The following is a 16958-nucleotide window of genomic DNA, read 5'->3' as shown; positions in this document are numbered from 1 at the left end:
TATTTAAAGAAAATTTTTCTTCATGTTGTTGAGGAATTCTTTTTTTTTTGCTCGGTAATTTAGGGTTAGGCAAACCCCCACCAGCTAAATTAAATAAAACATAATTACAATCTTGGATAAATCATGCTGGAAAAATCTTCTGATACTATACTTAAAAGCTCATCAGGAGCCAAACAAAGAGGGATTGGGTCCCCTTTACAGATACAATTTGGTTTAGATAGGAAGTCAGCAGCTCTGTTGCTCTCTCTCCAAATGTGAGTTAGAGTCCAGCGGTCGAGAGAATTGAGGATGGTTCTGAGTTTTTCAAGGGAAGGGATTTTCCTCCATGGACAAGGCCATAGGCGATAAATAACCATGACTGCAATGAGAGAGTAAGATTCGATCCATAGATTCTTAACTGGAAGTTGGCAGGCAAGAATGACTCCGTGAAGAATAGCTTCAAATTCTAATTCCTGAATTGGGAGAGGCTCACAGTTGACAGAGAAGAAAGAGAGAATGGTCCCCATGTGGTCCCGGAGAAGGCCACCAATCGAGGCAGAGCCACAAGCAAGGGAGGCATCAGAATTCAACTTAACTTCAGATTCAAAGGGGGGCGCCCAGTGACAGAACTTAGCTTCTGGGGTTTTGCTGACCAGAGGGAGGTTGAAAATTTTTGCAATTTTGCAATTTTCCTTGGAGGTTTCATCTTCCAGGTTTAGAGACAGAATACAAGACCTCGAAGTGCTGATAATTCTGCTAAGAAGGATCCTTTTGTGAGTTTTTTTGTTTTCAAAGAGTCTCGCATTTCTTTCTAGCCAGATTAGGTAGATAGAAGCAGTGAGAAGAATTCTGGTTAGTGAATATGTCTGCCCCTTCTTCTTGAATTTATTTCGGATCCAGCTTTCCTCATCAGAGAGCGATTTCTTTTGCTTCTTCCTAACAGAGATGCAGCGAAGAATCCAGCGCCAAATCCAGGCCGAGTAAGAACAGTTGAAGAAAAGGTGGTTGGTACTTTCGGGAGCAGAGTAGCAGAGGAGGCAAAAATGGTCTTGGTTGGGACCGAGGAAATGGAGTTTATCTCTGGTGCATAGTTTATCTTGCATTGCTTGCTAAGAGGTGATGCTGAATTTCGGGGTGTGCCCTGCAAACCAAATGGAAAATGTCCAAGGAGGTTTAGGATTAATAGTCCTGATGGAATTCTAGGCACTCTTAAGCCTGAAAATTCCATTAGATTCTGGCTTCCATATCGGAGAGGTCAAAACAGATTCAGAGAAGAGACCGGAACTAATGACTTGCTTTAGATCTAGGAGCTGTGGATACTCTTGAATCATGTCCCACCACCCTTGAGATTTAGCTTTCTCAATGGTAGTTGTTGAGGAATTCTTCTAGAGACTTGGCAAATTTGTTGTAATAAGAAATTGGAGGAAACCAATAAAGCTTCAAGTTTGTCCACCATAAGGCACTGTTCGTTTAAGATTATACGTCATCGATTAGGAAGCATAATCGATTCTATAATCGGTTTTGCTTAAAAAGATGTTCGGTTTGGTTAAATAACAATCACCTGTAAAGCCATAATTACGGAAATCGGTGATTATTGCAGATTGAGCGCGCTTTGGAGACGGAAATTCCGAACTAGTTTCCAATAATGCCCTCGTATAATTATAGAAATCACAATATTATCCACTTAAAAATAATCCCTCCTGCGAAAACGAAACCCTACCTCCACCTCTCTTTCTCTTGAGAAACCAGGCGTGGCAAAACCTAACTCCACCTCTCTTTCTCTTGACAAACCCTAGACATGGCAAACCAACACAGACCCTAGATCTCGCTATTTCATCTCTGTCTTTTCACATACCCTAGATCTCGCAAAACCCTAACTCCATCTCTAACTCCATCTAATCTCGTGAAACCCTAACTCCATCTCTAACTCCATCTGATCTTGTGAAACCCTAACTCCATCTCTTTTTAAAAACCCTGGACCTAGTGAAACCCTAACTCCATCTCTGTCTCTCTGCAAAAAAAAAAGATCAGCAAGATTTTCAAGGTTACTTGGGGAGTCTGTTTTTGCTCATTTTTAGGTAAACTTTCTTAATGATATTTAACGAAATTAAACATTGAGGCAAGGAATTAAATGAAAAAAATCAGAAACAATTGCTCAGAGCTGCTCTGTTCTACAGCAGATCTGAACATTCATGTTTAGATCCCTATTCAATATGATTTTCCTCATAATTTTGCCATTGAATTCGTTCTAGTTTTCTAGGGTTTCTATTATAAAGATTTTAGGTCTTCTTTCTTCATTGTTATCAATTTATAAGGTCTTTGTTACATTTTTTATAGTGCTACTCATCTGTCTTTCCTCCTTTTTTTGGTTTCTAAGCTACTTCTTTTATGATATAACTTGAAGTTATGGATGTTTCTAGCAAACACATGTTTCTAGCAAACTCAAGCACAGCAATTCACAAGTGACCATCCACACTTTGTAATTCTTATAAACCTTGGACTTGTGACCAAAACCATCAGATTCGACCCTTAGTTTATTAAATTGTTTAGAATTCCTTTATAAGAGATGCAACTTGGGTATTCTTCATTGCATGAGGCAGATGCTCTCTTGTCCATTTTTCAAATGGTTCAGAACCAGCTATTAATTGTTTCTTTTTCTTTTTGGCAGTACCAATGAAGTGCAGGTGGTCTAAGACACTGATGAAAACAAGATAGGGCTCATGAAACGTATAGGGTCAAACCGATTAGAACTCAAGTAATTGCCCATACTCATGAAAACAAGATAGGGCTCATGTACATCCATTGCATAACAAAGTCATGCGCGTCTGTGTTTATTTTAAATTTTAAATCATGCGGGGGATTGTTAGATATTTTTTATGATTTAAAAATTAATAAATCCTTTCCCATTTAGTAGGGAAGTTAAGAGATATTTGGAGAGTGGGGGAGATTTTAGGGGCATAACGTATGAAACACCCTACTTTTTAGTTTTTGCAACGGCTCTCTCAACCCTCTCTATCTCTTAAAAAAGGAAACATATTTTTCTTCCCGTAACTCTCTTGTTAAAAAAATACCAACCAGTTTTTTGGGGAAAAATCCCCTCATGTTAATTTTGGTTTCATTATTTATCATGTTACATTTTATTGTTTTTGCGATGTGGGCGATTGACGAGTTTGTGGGATCAATTCCGTGCACGGAAGAGATCTTGAAGGATGGTTGAATCTTGGGAGACAAACGCCGGAAAACCCAGTGCAGATGAGGGCGTTTTGACTCTAAAGAGAGCGTCATTTCTGACGTGTCTCAATCCATTAAAACATGATATGACTAACCTTTCTTGATTAGTTTACTTTTATTATTATGATAGATTTTAATTAAATCTATATTAATTAATATTAACAGAAATCTCTAAAGATAGATTTCTCGACAAAATTCTCCAATATCATATACACAATCAGATCAGTTGATCCGAATGATATCAATTAGTCATTAAGATCACCTTGATCGGATGATCCTAGGCCCTTGATCCATCAATTGGAATTTGTTAATAAGTGTCCTCTTTTTTTCTTTTCAATTGGAATTTGTTAATAAATGTCCTCTTTTTATCAAAAGATTATGATCGTTCATCGGGGCATCTTATATCGTCTTCTGGTGACCTACAAGATAAATGGTCCCGATCACTCCGGACCAAGCATAGAAGAGAATCATTCACTTAAGGAGCTTAATTTTAGAAAGGGGCTGAATTTTTCCAAAACTAAGGTCCATCAATATCTACAAAATAATTTGGGAAGTGATAAATCGACCCCCTATGTCTCTCTTCTGGGGTCGATTTAAGATATTTGGGGTCGATTTATCACTGCCCAATAATTTTTGGCATTTCCCGACAGTTGTCACTGGCAGCTTTATGCCACATGTGGGTGCATGGCTGTTCAACTTGGAGAGCAAGATAACAGAAAAGAAATTTGGAAAACACATAAAAGTTTCAATTGGACCCAAATATCCCAAAGACTACGGAGAGTGAGATGACTTACTAGGACAGAGCGAGCCAAAGGGAACCGAACTGAACGACTCAAACAGCGCATTTTGCCAAAGTATGGCATAGGGACAGCTTTGGTTGGTTCCAAGAACTCGGGTGGGGGGGGAGGGGGGGGTGCAACTTGGGTCGGGTTCAACCTGGGTCGGGTTCAACCTGACTTTGGGTCGGGTCAGGTCAGTGTTGGGAAAAGTCAACCTGATTTAATTTTGACTTGGGTTAGGGTTTGAGGCCTTGGAAACCTGACCTGAACCCGACCTCCATCCTCCAGTTTTATCATGATTTTCTTGAGGTTATGTTTTCTTTTTCTTTTTCTTTTTTTCTGTTTGGTCCTATTTGAACCCGAACCCAACCTGAGTTTAGCACTAGATGAACCTGAACCCAACTCGACTCAACCCGACCCGATTTGGAGGCGGGTTGGCGCAGGGTTGACCATCCCAACCCGAGGGCTCAGGTTGGGTCGGCTTAAGGTTGACTGAATGCTATCTCGGGTTGGGTTGGGATTGGCCTCAACCCGATACAACCATACCCGAGTTGCACACTTATATTTTGTTTTATTATTAAAGTACCCCTTCATATTTTTTAGGGAAAATGATAAAAAAAATGGGACTTTTAACTGAAAATATGAAAAATGTGTTGGCTAAATTCTGAGAAAGGGGTGAAACGCATTCCAAGGCATGTTTTAAGACAAGAATGCTCTGTACTTGCTTTTCCCCCACCTTTTTTAGAAACGTCCCCCACCTTTGGTAAAACTCCATTGTACAGCCCCCTTCTAGGATGAATTTAGCCAATATTTTTCAAAATGGACTATACAGCCCATACCATAGGATGATACAAACCACCCAATTGATGGGCCACAATGTAAATAGGTTGTGCCCCAAAAATCATTCCCATAGGATGATTCTAACCATCCAATCTGAAGAGGGACTCAGATTATGGAAACTTCTATAGATTGGACGGTTGGGATCATCTATGGAAATAATTTTTGGGGCACAACCTATTTATGGTGTGGCCCATCGATTGGGCAGTTTGGATCATCCTATGGTGTGGACTGTACGCTCCATTTTGAAAAATACGGGGTGAATTTATCACTGCCCTTCTAGATAGGGTGTTCATTATTCGGTTATAACCGAACTGAACCGAATTGGTTTGGTCGGTTCGATTTGTTTTCGATTATTTTTTTGTGGGAAATTCAGTTATTCGGGTTCGGGTTCGGTTATCTAAAAACAAAATTAGGTTAACTGAATAACAGAAATTATGGATAAAACCATTATTTTTTCAAAAAAAAAAGTGCTATATGGGCAGTCCGTAGGATGATCAAAACCGTCCATTTGATTGATCACAACTTAATTAGGTTGTGCTCAAAAAATCATTTCGAGAGGATGATCCTAGCCCTCCAACCCAAACCGAAATATTGTTTTTTTTCCTCTTTTTCTCCCACTATTCGGTTATAACCGAATAACCGAATTTTTAATCGGTTCGGTTTCGGTTCGGTTTTTGGAAATTTCAGTTTGGTTTCGGTTATTGAAATTTGATAACCGAAATTATTTCGGTTATCAAATTTCAGTCTATTTGGTTCGGTTATAACCGAACAAACACTCCTACTGCTAGAAATTGTGTTCAGTTACATAAATACCCTTGGCTTTTGACTTGGTGGTAGGGAAGACCTATTGTTTCTTCATGAGAAAGAGTTTTATATGGTGTAAACCTGTATACTCCAGTATTTTTCAAAAAGTACTGTACGGGTCACACCATAGGATAATCCAAACCGTCCATTAGATGGGCCACAATGCAAATAGGTTATGCCCAAAAAATCATTTCCATAAGGTGATCCTAGCCCTCCAATCCATATAGGAAATTCAGATTAGGGAAACCTCTGTAGATTGAAAGGCGAGGATCAGCCTATGGAAAACATATTCAAAACTTCAAACAATATTTCATGTTATTTATTTTTGTTTGGATAAAAATTGTCCATCCTCTCGAGTTTCTTTCTACTTTCTCTTGATCCCTAACTCTAAGCACTAACTGTGTACAATATAAGTCGGACGTAGGACAATTTGATGGATGGTCCTACTCGACATAAAATAGATTGTGACCCGGACTCAGAAACTAAGATATGAAAGGCACTCCAAAAGGATAATGGATCTAATGAAATACTATTAGAATGTATGAACAACTATTTATACCATGTAACCACTATTAATACCTCGGAACCACTACATAGTGGTAAATAATTGTTCCGAGGTATAAATAGTGGTTCTCACTGTATAATTAGTGGTTCTGAGTGTTTAAACTACTATGTGAGCACTCATTCTCACTTTTTATAATGGTTTTCAATGTAATTGTGGTTCCCATAAATCTTGAAACCACAATTAGTGCTTGGAAGGATTTAATTGTTGTTCATTTCATCTAAATGTGGTTTTGAGTGTTTAAACCATTGTTTATAAATTCAAGACAACTTTGAGATCCAATGAAATACTATTAGAATGTATGAACCAATACTTATATCTCGGAACCACTATTTATACCTCGGAACCACTATATAGTGGTAAATAGTGGTTCCTAGGTATAATTAGTGGTTCTGAGTGTTTAAACCCTTATAATACATTCTCACTTTTTATAGTGGTTTTGACTGTATAACTTTTTTATTCTCACAATTTATACTCTCGGAATAAGTATTAGGCCTTAAAGTATGAACCATCATAAGATCTGAGTGTTTAGAAAACTATTTAAACCACTGTTCATAAATTCATGACAACTTTGACACCCAATGAAATACTATTATAATGGGTGAACCAATATTGATACCTTGGAACCGCACCACTATTTATACCTCGGAACCACTGTATAGTGGTAAATAGTGGTTCCTAGGTATAATTAGTGGTTCTGAGTGTTTAAACCCCTATTTATATACTAATTCTCACTTTTTATAGTGGTTTTGACTGCATAACTTTTTATTCTGACTATTTATACTTTCGGAACCACTATATAGCAGTTTAGGGGTCTACATAGTGGTTAGGACGGTATAAATAGATTATCTAAGTGTTTAAATAGTGGTTCTGATCTTCTACTTAGGGTCGTCAGTGTATTTCCACATTCAGAATCACTATTCATACCATTGGAACCACTACTTAGTGGTAGGGGTGAGCATTATTCGGTTATAACCGAAGAACCGAACCGAACCGAACCGATTTGGTCGGTTCGGTTCGGTTTTTCTCCATTTCGGTTCGGTTTCGGTTAGTTTTTTGGGAAATTCGGTTATTCGGTTTCGGTTTCGGTTATCTAAAAAAAAAATTCGGTTAACCGAAATAACCGAAATAAGGGATGAAACCATTTTTTTTTTCAAAAAAAGTTGCTTTATGTGCACTCCGTGGGATGATCAAAACCGTCCATTCGATTGATCACAACTTAATTATGTTGTGCTCAAAAATTCATTTTGATCGGATGATCCTAGCCCTCCGATCCAAGCCTAAATTTTACTTTTTTCCCTCTTTTCCTCTCACAATTCGGTTATTCGGTTATAACCGAATAACCGAATTTGTAATCGGTTCGGTTTCGGTTCGGTTTCTCGTAATTCGGTTTCGGTTTCGGTTCGAATTTTGCGAAACCGAAATAATTTCGGTTTTAACATTTCGGTTTTTTCGGTTCGATTTTAACCGAATAACCACCCCTACTTAGTGGTTGTGAGGACTAATTAATGGTTCCCACATATCAACAGTGGTTCCGAGAACTAAATATTCATTCTACACATTTAAATAGTGGTTCTGATTGTATATAGACAGGAGTTTCAACCGGGTTTTACTCTAAACAGAAACATAGAGGGCGAGAGAGCGAGAGAGCAAGAGAGAGAGAGAGAGAGAGAGAGAGAGAGAGAGAGAGAGAGAGATAGAGAGATAGAGAGATGATAACAATACACCATAGCATTGTAAAGATGATGATAACAATAACAAATCCCTAACAAAACCATAACAAATCCCTAACAAATAAAGAGGATGATGACAATACACCATAGCATTGTAAAGAAGATGTTAAACCTAAGCAAATGTATGACAATGGACCTATTAGAGAACCTTAGGTTTCATAGCCCAAGAAAATAAAGAGAGCCCTACATGTTTTCAAAGGGAGTTTTACCGATCTCCAATTGAGTTTCAATGGAGTTTTACAAAAGGCAATGGACTTTCAACACTTGGCATGGGGAAGAAGAAGGTAAAAAAGGTGAAAAGGGTTGGTGAAATGCATTGGGATCCATTTCTTACCTTGTTGGAGGGAAAAGTAAGTAAATGGCATTCTTGTCTTAAAACATGCCTTGGGATTCGTTTCACCACTTTCTCATAATTTAGCCAACACAACCCTTTTTCATATTTTCAGTTAAAAGTCCCATTTTTTTTTATCATTTTTCCTATTTTTTATAGCAACACTCACATTTCATCGATTTTCTGAAAAAAGAAGGGATTGATTACATCACAGTCATTTTGTCTCCAATGTGTCTATAACATTATCACTATTCCCAAAATGCCCTTACCAATTTAAACTCATGACACCTTTTTCTCTCCTCTTTTAAGGTTTAATTTGGTTAGAAATACTTTTTGGGAAGTGACTATTTGCTCCTTTTTCACTTGCGACAGCCTTCTCAAGTGTATTTATGACCATAGTTTTAAATTTCGGCCGAAACGTTTCTTTTCGGCCGAAATATTTCAATTACGTTGGAAAACGAAAGGAAATTCACATTGAGTTGAAAAAGTACCAAACTAAAAATTTCGGTGAAATTTTTACAAGATTTCGTCCCAAATTTCGTACCGAAACCGAAACGTTTCGGTTTTGCTGATGACCGAAACCAAAACCGAGATCTAAAACCTTGTTTATGACTACTCTTTTAAACTGGAGAGGTCTGTCTCAAGTAATAAAAGGGACGAATATATCATCTACCGCCTTTTGTAGGAGCTTCAAGAAAAATGTGTTGAAGTATTGCTACTCATAAAATACTAATGACACCCTTATAACCTTTGAATAATGATTTAATTTAGGCTATTGATATTCGCAACACTGTTTTGATAATTGCCCACCCTCAGCTTGTCTTATCTCTTTCAATTGGTCTTTGAGAACCTTAAAAACTGTTAACAGCTTTTTAAATAATAAAAGACAAGATGGGTTAATGAAATTATCAAAAACATGGTAGTGCCAATATCAGTGCCCCTTTGTAAGAGGTAGCTGAAAAAGATCGAAGTATTGACTCCTTTTAAAACAAGACCATGCCAGTCAAACACTTTAGTCTCTCTCTCTCTCTTGTTCTTTACCGCGTTAATCCTGAAGTACCCATCTCTTTGCATTTTCCTTTTCTTTTCTCTTCTCTGACTCTTTCTTTACTAAAATCTGTGGAAACTTATTTTGTCCTTCCCAGCATCTTCTCTTCTCTTTTCTTGCATTGCTTTAAATGGCCACATTTTCTCCTTTTTTTTAAACCAATTGAACCTTCATCCGCTTGATTATCTTCGAAAGCTTGAAAATTGCTCGATCAAGGTATTTTCTTTTTTCCTTTATGTTTTAGTATTGAAGGAAATTAAAAAATCTGAGTACTAGTTTTTCTTGGTTGGAAGTTGGGAATACAATTTTTCTTTCAGCTTAGATTTAGTGTTTTCTTGGGTAGGAATCAAAGGGTCGGATTTTAGCTTGGATATTTAGATTTTGGGGGGCTTTCTGATTTGAAATGCGCGTTATTTTTAAGTAATTAGATGCTTTCTTATTCTATTACGAAGCAAAAGGGTGGAAGATTGTTATCAGCCCAAGTTCCTCTTTCTAACTGAAATTAATTCTCTTTATCTGGGTCACTGAGACAGAGGATTATAAAGGGGTTTTGCTAAACTTTAGAGGTTTTCTTTGCTTTCTGATTAGAAATGCTGTATTTTTAAGTAATTAGAGCCTTTTCTTTTTTTCCTATTAAGAAGAAAAGGGTGGAAGATTGTTATCAGCTCAAGTTCCTTTTTCTGACTGAAATTTTGTTTCTCTATCTGGGTCACTGAAACAAAGGATTAAAAAGGGGTTTTGGTAGACTTTAGAGGTTTTCTTTGCTTTCTGATAAGAAATCCCATAGTTTTTAAGTAATTAGAGGTTTTTTTTCCTATTAAGAACCAAGAGGGTGGAAGATTGTTATCAGCTCAAGTTCCTCTTTCTAACTGAAATTCTGTTTCTTTATCTAGGTCACTGAAACAGAGGATCAAAAAGGCCTTTTGCTAGACTTAGAGGTTTTCTTTGCTTTCTTATTATCAAGGTGAGAGAGAGAGAGAGAGAGAGAGAGAGAGAGAGAGAGAGAGAGAGAGTTTCTCTGTTTTAGAATTTGCATTGATGGGGGCACAACACAGCAAAAGAACGCTTGACAGAGACGTTCTTATATCATATGAATCAGCTTGCCAGCTTGACCCGGACTTACAAACCTTCGACACCGCTATTCAAGCCCGTACGAACCACGTTATCAACACTCTCGCTGTTGGCGTCGAGGTTCGATCACTTTCCTTTGATTCCCTGAAAGATGTCACTGGTTGTTTGCTAGAAACGAATCAGGAAGTTGTGAAAATAATCCTTAATTGCAAGGAAGATATTTGGAATAACAAAGAGCTCTTAGATTTTGTGGAACAGTACTTTGAGAATAGCTTACAGACCCTTGATTTCTGTACTGCTTTGGAGAAATGTCTAAAGCGAGCCTGCGATAGCGAATTTATCATACAGCTTGTTCTCCAACAGTTCGAAGAGGAAGATGGATTTGGCGGGAAGAAGTATTCAAAAACAATACAGGAATTGAAGAATTTTAAGGCCGCGGGTGACCCATTTACGGAGGAGTTCTTTCAGGCCTTTCAATCCGTATACAATCAGCATTTATCAATGCTAGAGAAGTTGAAAATTCAGAAGAGCAAGCTCGATAAGAAGCTGAAATACTTGAAGGTGTGGAGGAAGGTTTCGAACTTTGTATTTGCTGCAGCCTTCGCTTCCGTTTTGATCTGCTCGGCCGTGGTTGCCGCAATGGCGACCCCACATCTCGTTGCTGCATTGGTGGCTGCCATGTCGGCTGCTGTTGGTCCGGTGGGGAAGTGGATTGACTCACTTTGGAAGGATTATCAAGTTGCACTAAAAGAGCAGAAGGGGATAGTTAGTGCAATGCAGGTGGGAACTTTTGTTGCAATTAAGGACTTGGATAGCATTCGGGTTCTTGTCGATCGATTGGAGATTGAGATTGAGTCACTATTGCAGAATGCCGAATTTGCACTTAGAGAAGAAGATGCAGTGAAATTTGGGATCGAGGAGATCAAGAAGAAGCTAGAGTTGTTTACGAGGAGTATTAAAGATTTGGGTGATCAAGCTGATAGGTGTAGCAGGGATATAAGGATGGCGAGGACGGTGGTGTTGCAGAGAATTATCAGAAAATCAGTGTGAATTGGAGAAACTTGTTGGTATGCTCTGTTGATACTCTTCTTACATTGGTGGGTTTTATCTGATTGTTGTGCTATTTATGCCGTGCAAAGATCGCTAACTGTGCAGAATAATAGAAAGATTAGACATGTTTAGTTCTCCCCCTTGATGGATCCATTGTTTTCAATTTTTGTCATTCGTTTATGTACACAAAGCAAGTGCCAAAAATTATTCTCCTTTTGTTATAAATAATGTTAATCTACTTCAGAGCTTCTTAGACATTTAAAGTCTTCCGAACATACTTTATGTTAGTCAGTTATTTGTTTTATGAGTATTACATAATGGATTTTGGCTATTTCATGAGTGAACACTGCTCCTAGTCTTACTAACATGTTTTGATTTGTTATGATATGCCATGTCCTTCTTTCCAATAGCCCACAATAGGTATTCCATCCATGATTTTTGTAGAGTGTCATATCACTAACATTTTAGAAGATGAGATTGTAGAAAACAAGAATCAAAGCACAAAGCTTTTGATCCCACTTGTTTAATCAAGAAACAAAGCAATAGAAGCAATACCCAAAAACACAAGCCTAAACACGAACTGGAGAGCGAGTGTGAGATAGAAAAGTCTATGAATATTTTATTTATAATATTACACCAAAGCACATAAGCATTCATGTTTTCCTTTCTCTGCTCTGCAATGCGTTAACAATTTCACCACTTCTCTGATTTCTCAACTCTCAGTATTCATGTTTTATAAGCAAAAGTAAAACACACTCCTAATAGGAGTCTAACTCCCCTAACCATAGAACCCTATTCTAAAACAAACTCAAGATAACTTCCTACTACTAAACAAACTCAAACAAACAATAACTCCTAACTAAACTAAACCTCCTAGTTTAATTAGGATTATGCCTTGACATTGATTTACAGCCCGCACCGCGCCGCATTGCCCGTGCCAGCCCGGTGCCTCCGGCACTGTAGAGAGTCTGCAATGACTCTCAACACTCCCCCTCAGCGTTGACTGTAACGACCCGGATTTTTCAGAGAAACCCAACTCTAAATCCAGACCGTTAACAAAAGACAACAAATTTTTTTTTTACAAATTTGAAAACTCAATTAAAAGTTTACTAAAGAGTCTAACAAGGGGCTTTGATAAAATTATGAAAAACAGAAACAAAATAAGAATAAGACGGATAGCCGCCAAGGCCTCATGGCCAAACCAAATCTTTGACGCACTCCACTATATATCTCCTCAATAGCATTTGTCTCAACGTAATCAATCGTTGTAAAACCTATGGGGATTTATAGGGGTTAGTTCAACGAACTAAGTAGACTTATTCGGTACCTAAACATACACAATTAAGCAACTTTTGAATTTAAAGGCATACAACTTAATTCCATAGGTGAAAATGTAGCAAAATTTATTTCTAAACAAATCATGAACGGTAATAGGAGACATACTATGGCTTAAATCAAGTTGAAACAATTATTCTAGCAAGGCAACAACGTTTTACAAGTGAGAATTTTATGTTTTGTTATTATCATTATTAATGCATGAGACGACTCACCCAAGACAATCAAGCTCCCTTAGCTTGTTGCCCCGCCCCCAATACGTTCCACTACCCTCGTCTACAAGTAGTGGGCATGAGGGACCTTTTACGACGTACCTACTGGCCACTCTACCTTTTGACATCACGGTCTAAGAAAATGCATTTGCACCATGGGGGTGTGCTAAAAACCCATGGCCGGCGCAGAATTTCATTATTCCTGGACGACTCATTCTTCCGCTCAATCCACCAAATCATATTTCCCTATGCCATTTATTTCATGTATTTACTACCAGTTTTTCCTGATATGTCATCCATTTTTAATATCTTGAAGATATCCATTAGCAATTTTCTTACTTCCAAAGTATTTTCCTTTAACAAGGAATCATAGCATTCCACCATTTGTGAGCATTAGCATGTCATTATTTGTGGGCATAACATCATTATTAAATCGATTGCATTCTACTAATATGGCAAAGCAGGAGAGTGAAATATCATCCTTTTCAATATCCTTAAGATATCCGTTAGCAATTTTCTTGCTTCGAAAGTATTTTTCTTAAACAAGGAATCATAGCATTCCATCATTTGTGAGCATTAGTATGTCATTATTTGTGGGCATAACATCATTATTAAATCGATTGTATTCTACTAATATGGCAAAACATGAGAGTGAAATACATATCATTCAACAACAGTTATGTCTACTAAGAATTTTCATTGCATTCATATAAATCAATCATTGCTCAAGAGTACAAGTTTAGGGTACCGTCACCTACCTCGGTGATTTGTGATATGAAAATATAAGGAATCTTCTAGGTCAAGATATGGTTCTTTACTGAATCTGTAACACAATGATATATAAGTTCTCAAGTCATTTTTTAAACAGCACACACACACCTAACTAAGCCTCGTGTTAGACCAGATCCTTTTTTATATTCTTAATTATCTTTGTTTATAATTATGTGTAGATGATATCAATAGTTTAGAGGCTGTTTTTATCGAAAAGATAGCGTAACAATTTTTCTTACATATTCTCATCCTTGCTCTCATTGAAAATATTTTTAATACATAAATCACATAACATATGTGAGCTGGTTTTAACCGAAAACTATGATTATTTATACGAATTTGTAGCATTAAGGTGTTGATTTTTCTTGAAAGGTTCATTATCCCCTCAATTATAAAATCACATAATTGTTTCGCAAAGATCTCACTTTGAGTTCCAAAACTATCAAGCCTAGGGGTTGTTTTCTTGAAAAGATTCATCAATAACTCTTTAATTATTGTTTTTGAGGGCTGATTTTCACAAAGTTTATTCTTGTGGGCTGTTTTTCTAGGAAAAAATTATCTAAAATACATATATAGAATGCGTAAGTGAGTATTTTCTTGGGAAAAACAAAGTTTGGGATGGTATTTATCATATACTTACAAATCTGAAATTTTTCAACGGAATAAACAACTTGAGTCTTGTCTAAACATGCTGATTTTACAAAAATCAGCCACTTAGGGCCTTTGATTTAACATGTATAGGCTGATTTCTAATGAAATATGATATTACATATTAGCTTTATCATTCGAATGAGAAGAAAATAAATTTCTTTTACCAAAGAAACCATCAAGAAATCTTGTTTTTAAAAGAAAAACAATATTTGTAACGTATATCGTATTCTTGATTTTATTCAAAAGAAAATAACTACTCTTATGATCTATTCGAAAGAAAATAATTAGGGTTTCACTTATTTAAATCACTTATTTAAGATCGTTAAATATTAATGTTTAGTTTTAGAAAGGAAAACAAACCCTAGAACAATAAAATAAACAAAACTTACATGGATCAAAAGTGTTTGAAAGACCCACAATCTTCTTCTCCTATCCACTTCTTTTTTTCCCTCTTTTCCTTCCCTTTTCTTCTTCTTTTCTTTCTCTCTCCCACGTTTTTATTTCTTTTGGGTTTGGTTTATGCACACGAGAAAACGTGATTTATATAGGTTAGCATATTAAATTCCTTCCCTCTTTCTACTTTCTTTTATTTTAAATCACTATTCCTAAGTGGCATGTTTTAATTGGTTGGAAGATCCATTATGATGTGGTAAAGACTCCTTTAAACAAAAGAATACTAATCTAATATTTATATATAAGTAAAATGGAATGTTGCACAACGTGGGTGTGCTACTTGGCACCCCTCCATCCCCTAGCACTCTAAGTACGTTCTCCTAATAACTCCGCAAATCAGTTTCTATACTGTATACGTCCGTTCTCCCAATAACTCCTCAAATCAGTTTCCGTTTAGGCAATAAATCCCTTTAAAGCATATCCTATCCCTAAAAAGTCTCTTAAAATCAGCAAGAAAGATAATCCTATAATCTATGGCTGAGGAAATATCTCCACTATCCTTCCTAAAATCTCTCAACCTATATTGACTATGTTCCCATCTCTCCCTAAAATCTCTCAAAGTATGCATTCTTTCATCTATAACCATCAAAATGTGTCAGTCAAAATCAATGAGAAATCTCTCTCACACTCTCTCTCAATTGAAATCTCCTCTCCAACCCATAGCCATATCAACTTGGAGTCCTCTATGGCTCCATGAATACCCAAGCTCCACTTATATCCTATTTTCAATATTAGTGTTTTATTCTACATGTTTTATATAGGATGCTTTATTTGTTTTCTCTATATCTCTGTCCTTTCTGACATCATTAATCCTTATGTGTAGGTTTTCTTGAATGTTGGATCAATTTGGGTTTGAAGCGTCACTACAATATTGAACTGTTTATATGTTTTTCCTTCATCTGGAGTTAGCTTCTTTATTGGTTTTATTGTATTTTCTCACTGTATTTTTTCTTTTTTCTTTTTGCACAGATGCCCTTTGTATGACCACACCTGCATGAGATGAGTCAAGGATTGCCTTCTCTCTCTCTCTCTCTCTCTCTCTCTCTCTCTCTCAGAGCATTCGTATCTCTCAAGATATGTTTCATTGATCAAGATATTTGAAAACTAATCTACATGTATGAAACCATCTCTCTGTCTTACAACGACATCAATGCATATGTGATTTAAATTTGTAGTGATTCATTGAGGATGGAATTTGTTGTATCATATGGTACGATAAAAACATGTTTTGACGATGGAATTTGCTAGATGATATCATTGATTTCATCCTCTTTTGGGTGCATATAACATCACTTCCATTTCCATGGTATTCTTATGTGGAATTAATTTTGATCCTTTTACAGGTGGTGTTTTCCTCTTCTTTTGAAAAATTAGGGTTAGCTTCATTCTTGAAATGAGCGTGACTAGGGCAATCCTAACCATCCAAATATATGTAATCATACCATCCACACTTGCTTTTGATTGGGAAAATTTGGATCATCGAATCTGAATGATCTTTGATCTATCACAGATCAAAGGTGGGTACCAAGAAATGGACGATGTAGATTAAACAAATGGAGAGGACCTTGCGATGATAGTAGCATGCCAACTAGTTTAGAAAATCTAGAATAATTACTCTAGAAAATCTATAATTCCATCTTTTTATATCATATACTTTCCTTTGTCATGACATGCAATTATAAATACTTTAGAAAATTTATATCTCCATGTTTTTAACTGATATTTTTACGAAACATTTATTTTCTTTTCCCATGATGTACCGTGAGCATGGAACTGCCTTCTCGATTAAGGTACTTCAAGTATGGGCTTTGTTTCAACCTTCTTTTTCATTCCCGTATGGGTCTGTAACTAGTTTTAATTAAACTAGGATGTTAAATTAAACAAGTGATCTCACTTTCCCTAAAAATATACAAATCCCATAATTAACCTACACCCTAATGGTAAATGGGTCATAACTCCACCAGATCATGTCCAAATCGTGAAATCTTTAGCCCATTGGATAGGTAATTGAAAAATCAATCTAATGATACCAAAATCAAGTCAAACGGACAAGAGTTGAGCCCTCAAAATTAAGCTACAATTAAAATGTCGAAAATAAGAGTAAATAT

General features: G+C 36.6%; 1 protein-coding gene and 1 long non-coding RNA gene across 4 annotated transcripts; one reads left to right on the top strand and one right to left on the bottom strand.

Moving 5' to 3' along the window:
- Nucleotides 1-1361: 1361 nt before the first annotated feature.
- LOC143851456 (uncharacterized) lies at nt 1362-14936 on the bottom strand. Of its 2 annotated transcripts, none has more exons than XR_013236334.1 (3): nt 14787-14936; nt 13734-13798; nt 1362-1990 (listed from the first exon to the last, which is right to left on the bottom strand). It is a non-coding gene; the product is annotated as an uncharacterized LOC143851456 (long non-coding RNA). The 2 variants fall into 2 exon arrangements; XR_013236333.1 differs by lacking the exon at nt 1362-1990 and adding an exon at nt 10501-11122.
- On the top strand, nt 9307-16110 carry LOC143851455 (UPF0496 protein 1-like). Of its 2 annotated transcripts, XM_077360907.1 has the most exons (3): nt 9307-9523; nt 10201-11445; nt 15820-16110. In XM_077360907.1, the coding sequence occupies exon 2, from the start codon at nt 10346-10348 to the stop codon at nt 11426-11428; it is 1083 nt and encodes a 360-aa protein (XP_077217022.1). In that variant the 5' UTR covers nt 9307-9523; nt 10201-10345; the 3' UTR covers nt 11429-11445; nt 15820-16110. The 2 variants fall into 2 exon arrangements, with proteins under 2 accessions (XP_077217022.1, XP_077217021.1); XM_077360906.1 differs by lacking the exon at nt 15820-16110 and having other exon boundaries at nt 10201-11685.
- The last annotated feature ends 848 nt before the right edge of the window (nt 16111-16958 follow it).

Source organism: Tasmannia lanceolata, unplaced genomic scaffold, assembly GCF_043159265.1.
Source record: "Tasmannia lanceolata isolate RefF3 unplaced genomic scaffold, GAP_Taslan_0.1 ptg000018l, whole genome shotgun sequence".
Classification (NCBI taxonomy): Eukaryota; Viridiplantae; Streptophyta; class Magnoliopsida; order Canellales; family Winteraceae; genus Tasmannia; species Tasmannia lanceolata.
Note: the sequence above shows the minus strand (reverse complement) of the source record. Positions and strands in the feature narration are given on the sequence as shown.

Coding starts and splice junctions, on each gene's coding strand:
- LOC143851455 (XM_077360907.1), top strand. CDS start 10,346: ATGGGGGCACAACACAGCAAAAGAACGCTTGACAGAGACGTTCTTATA.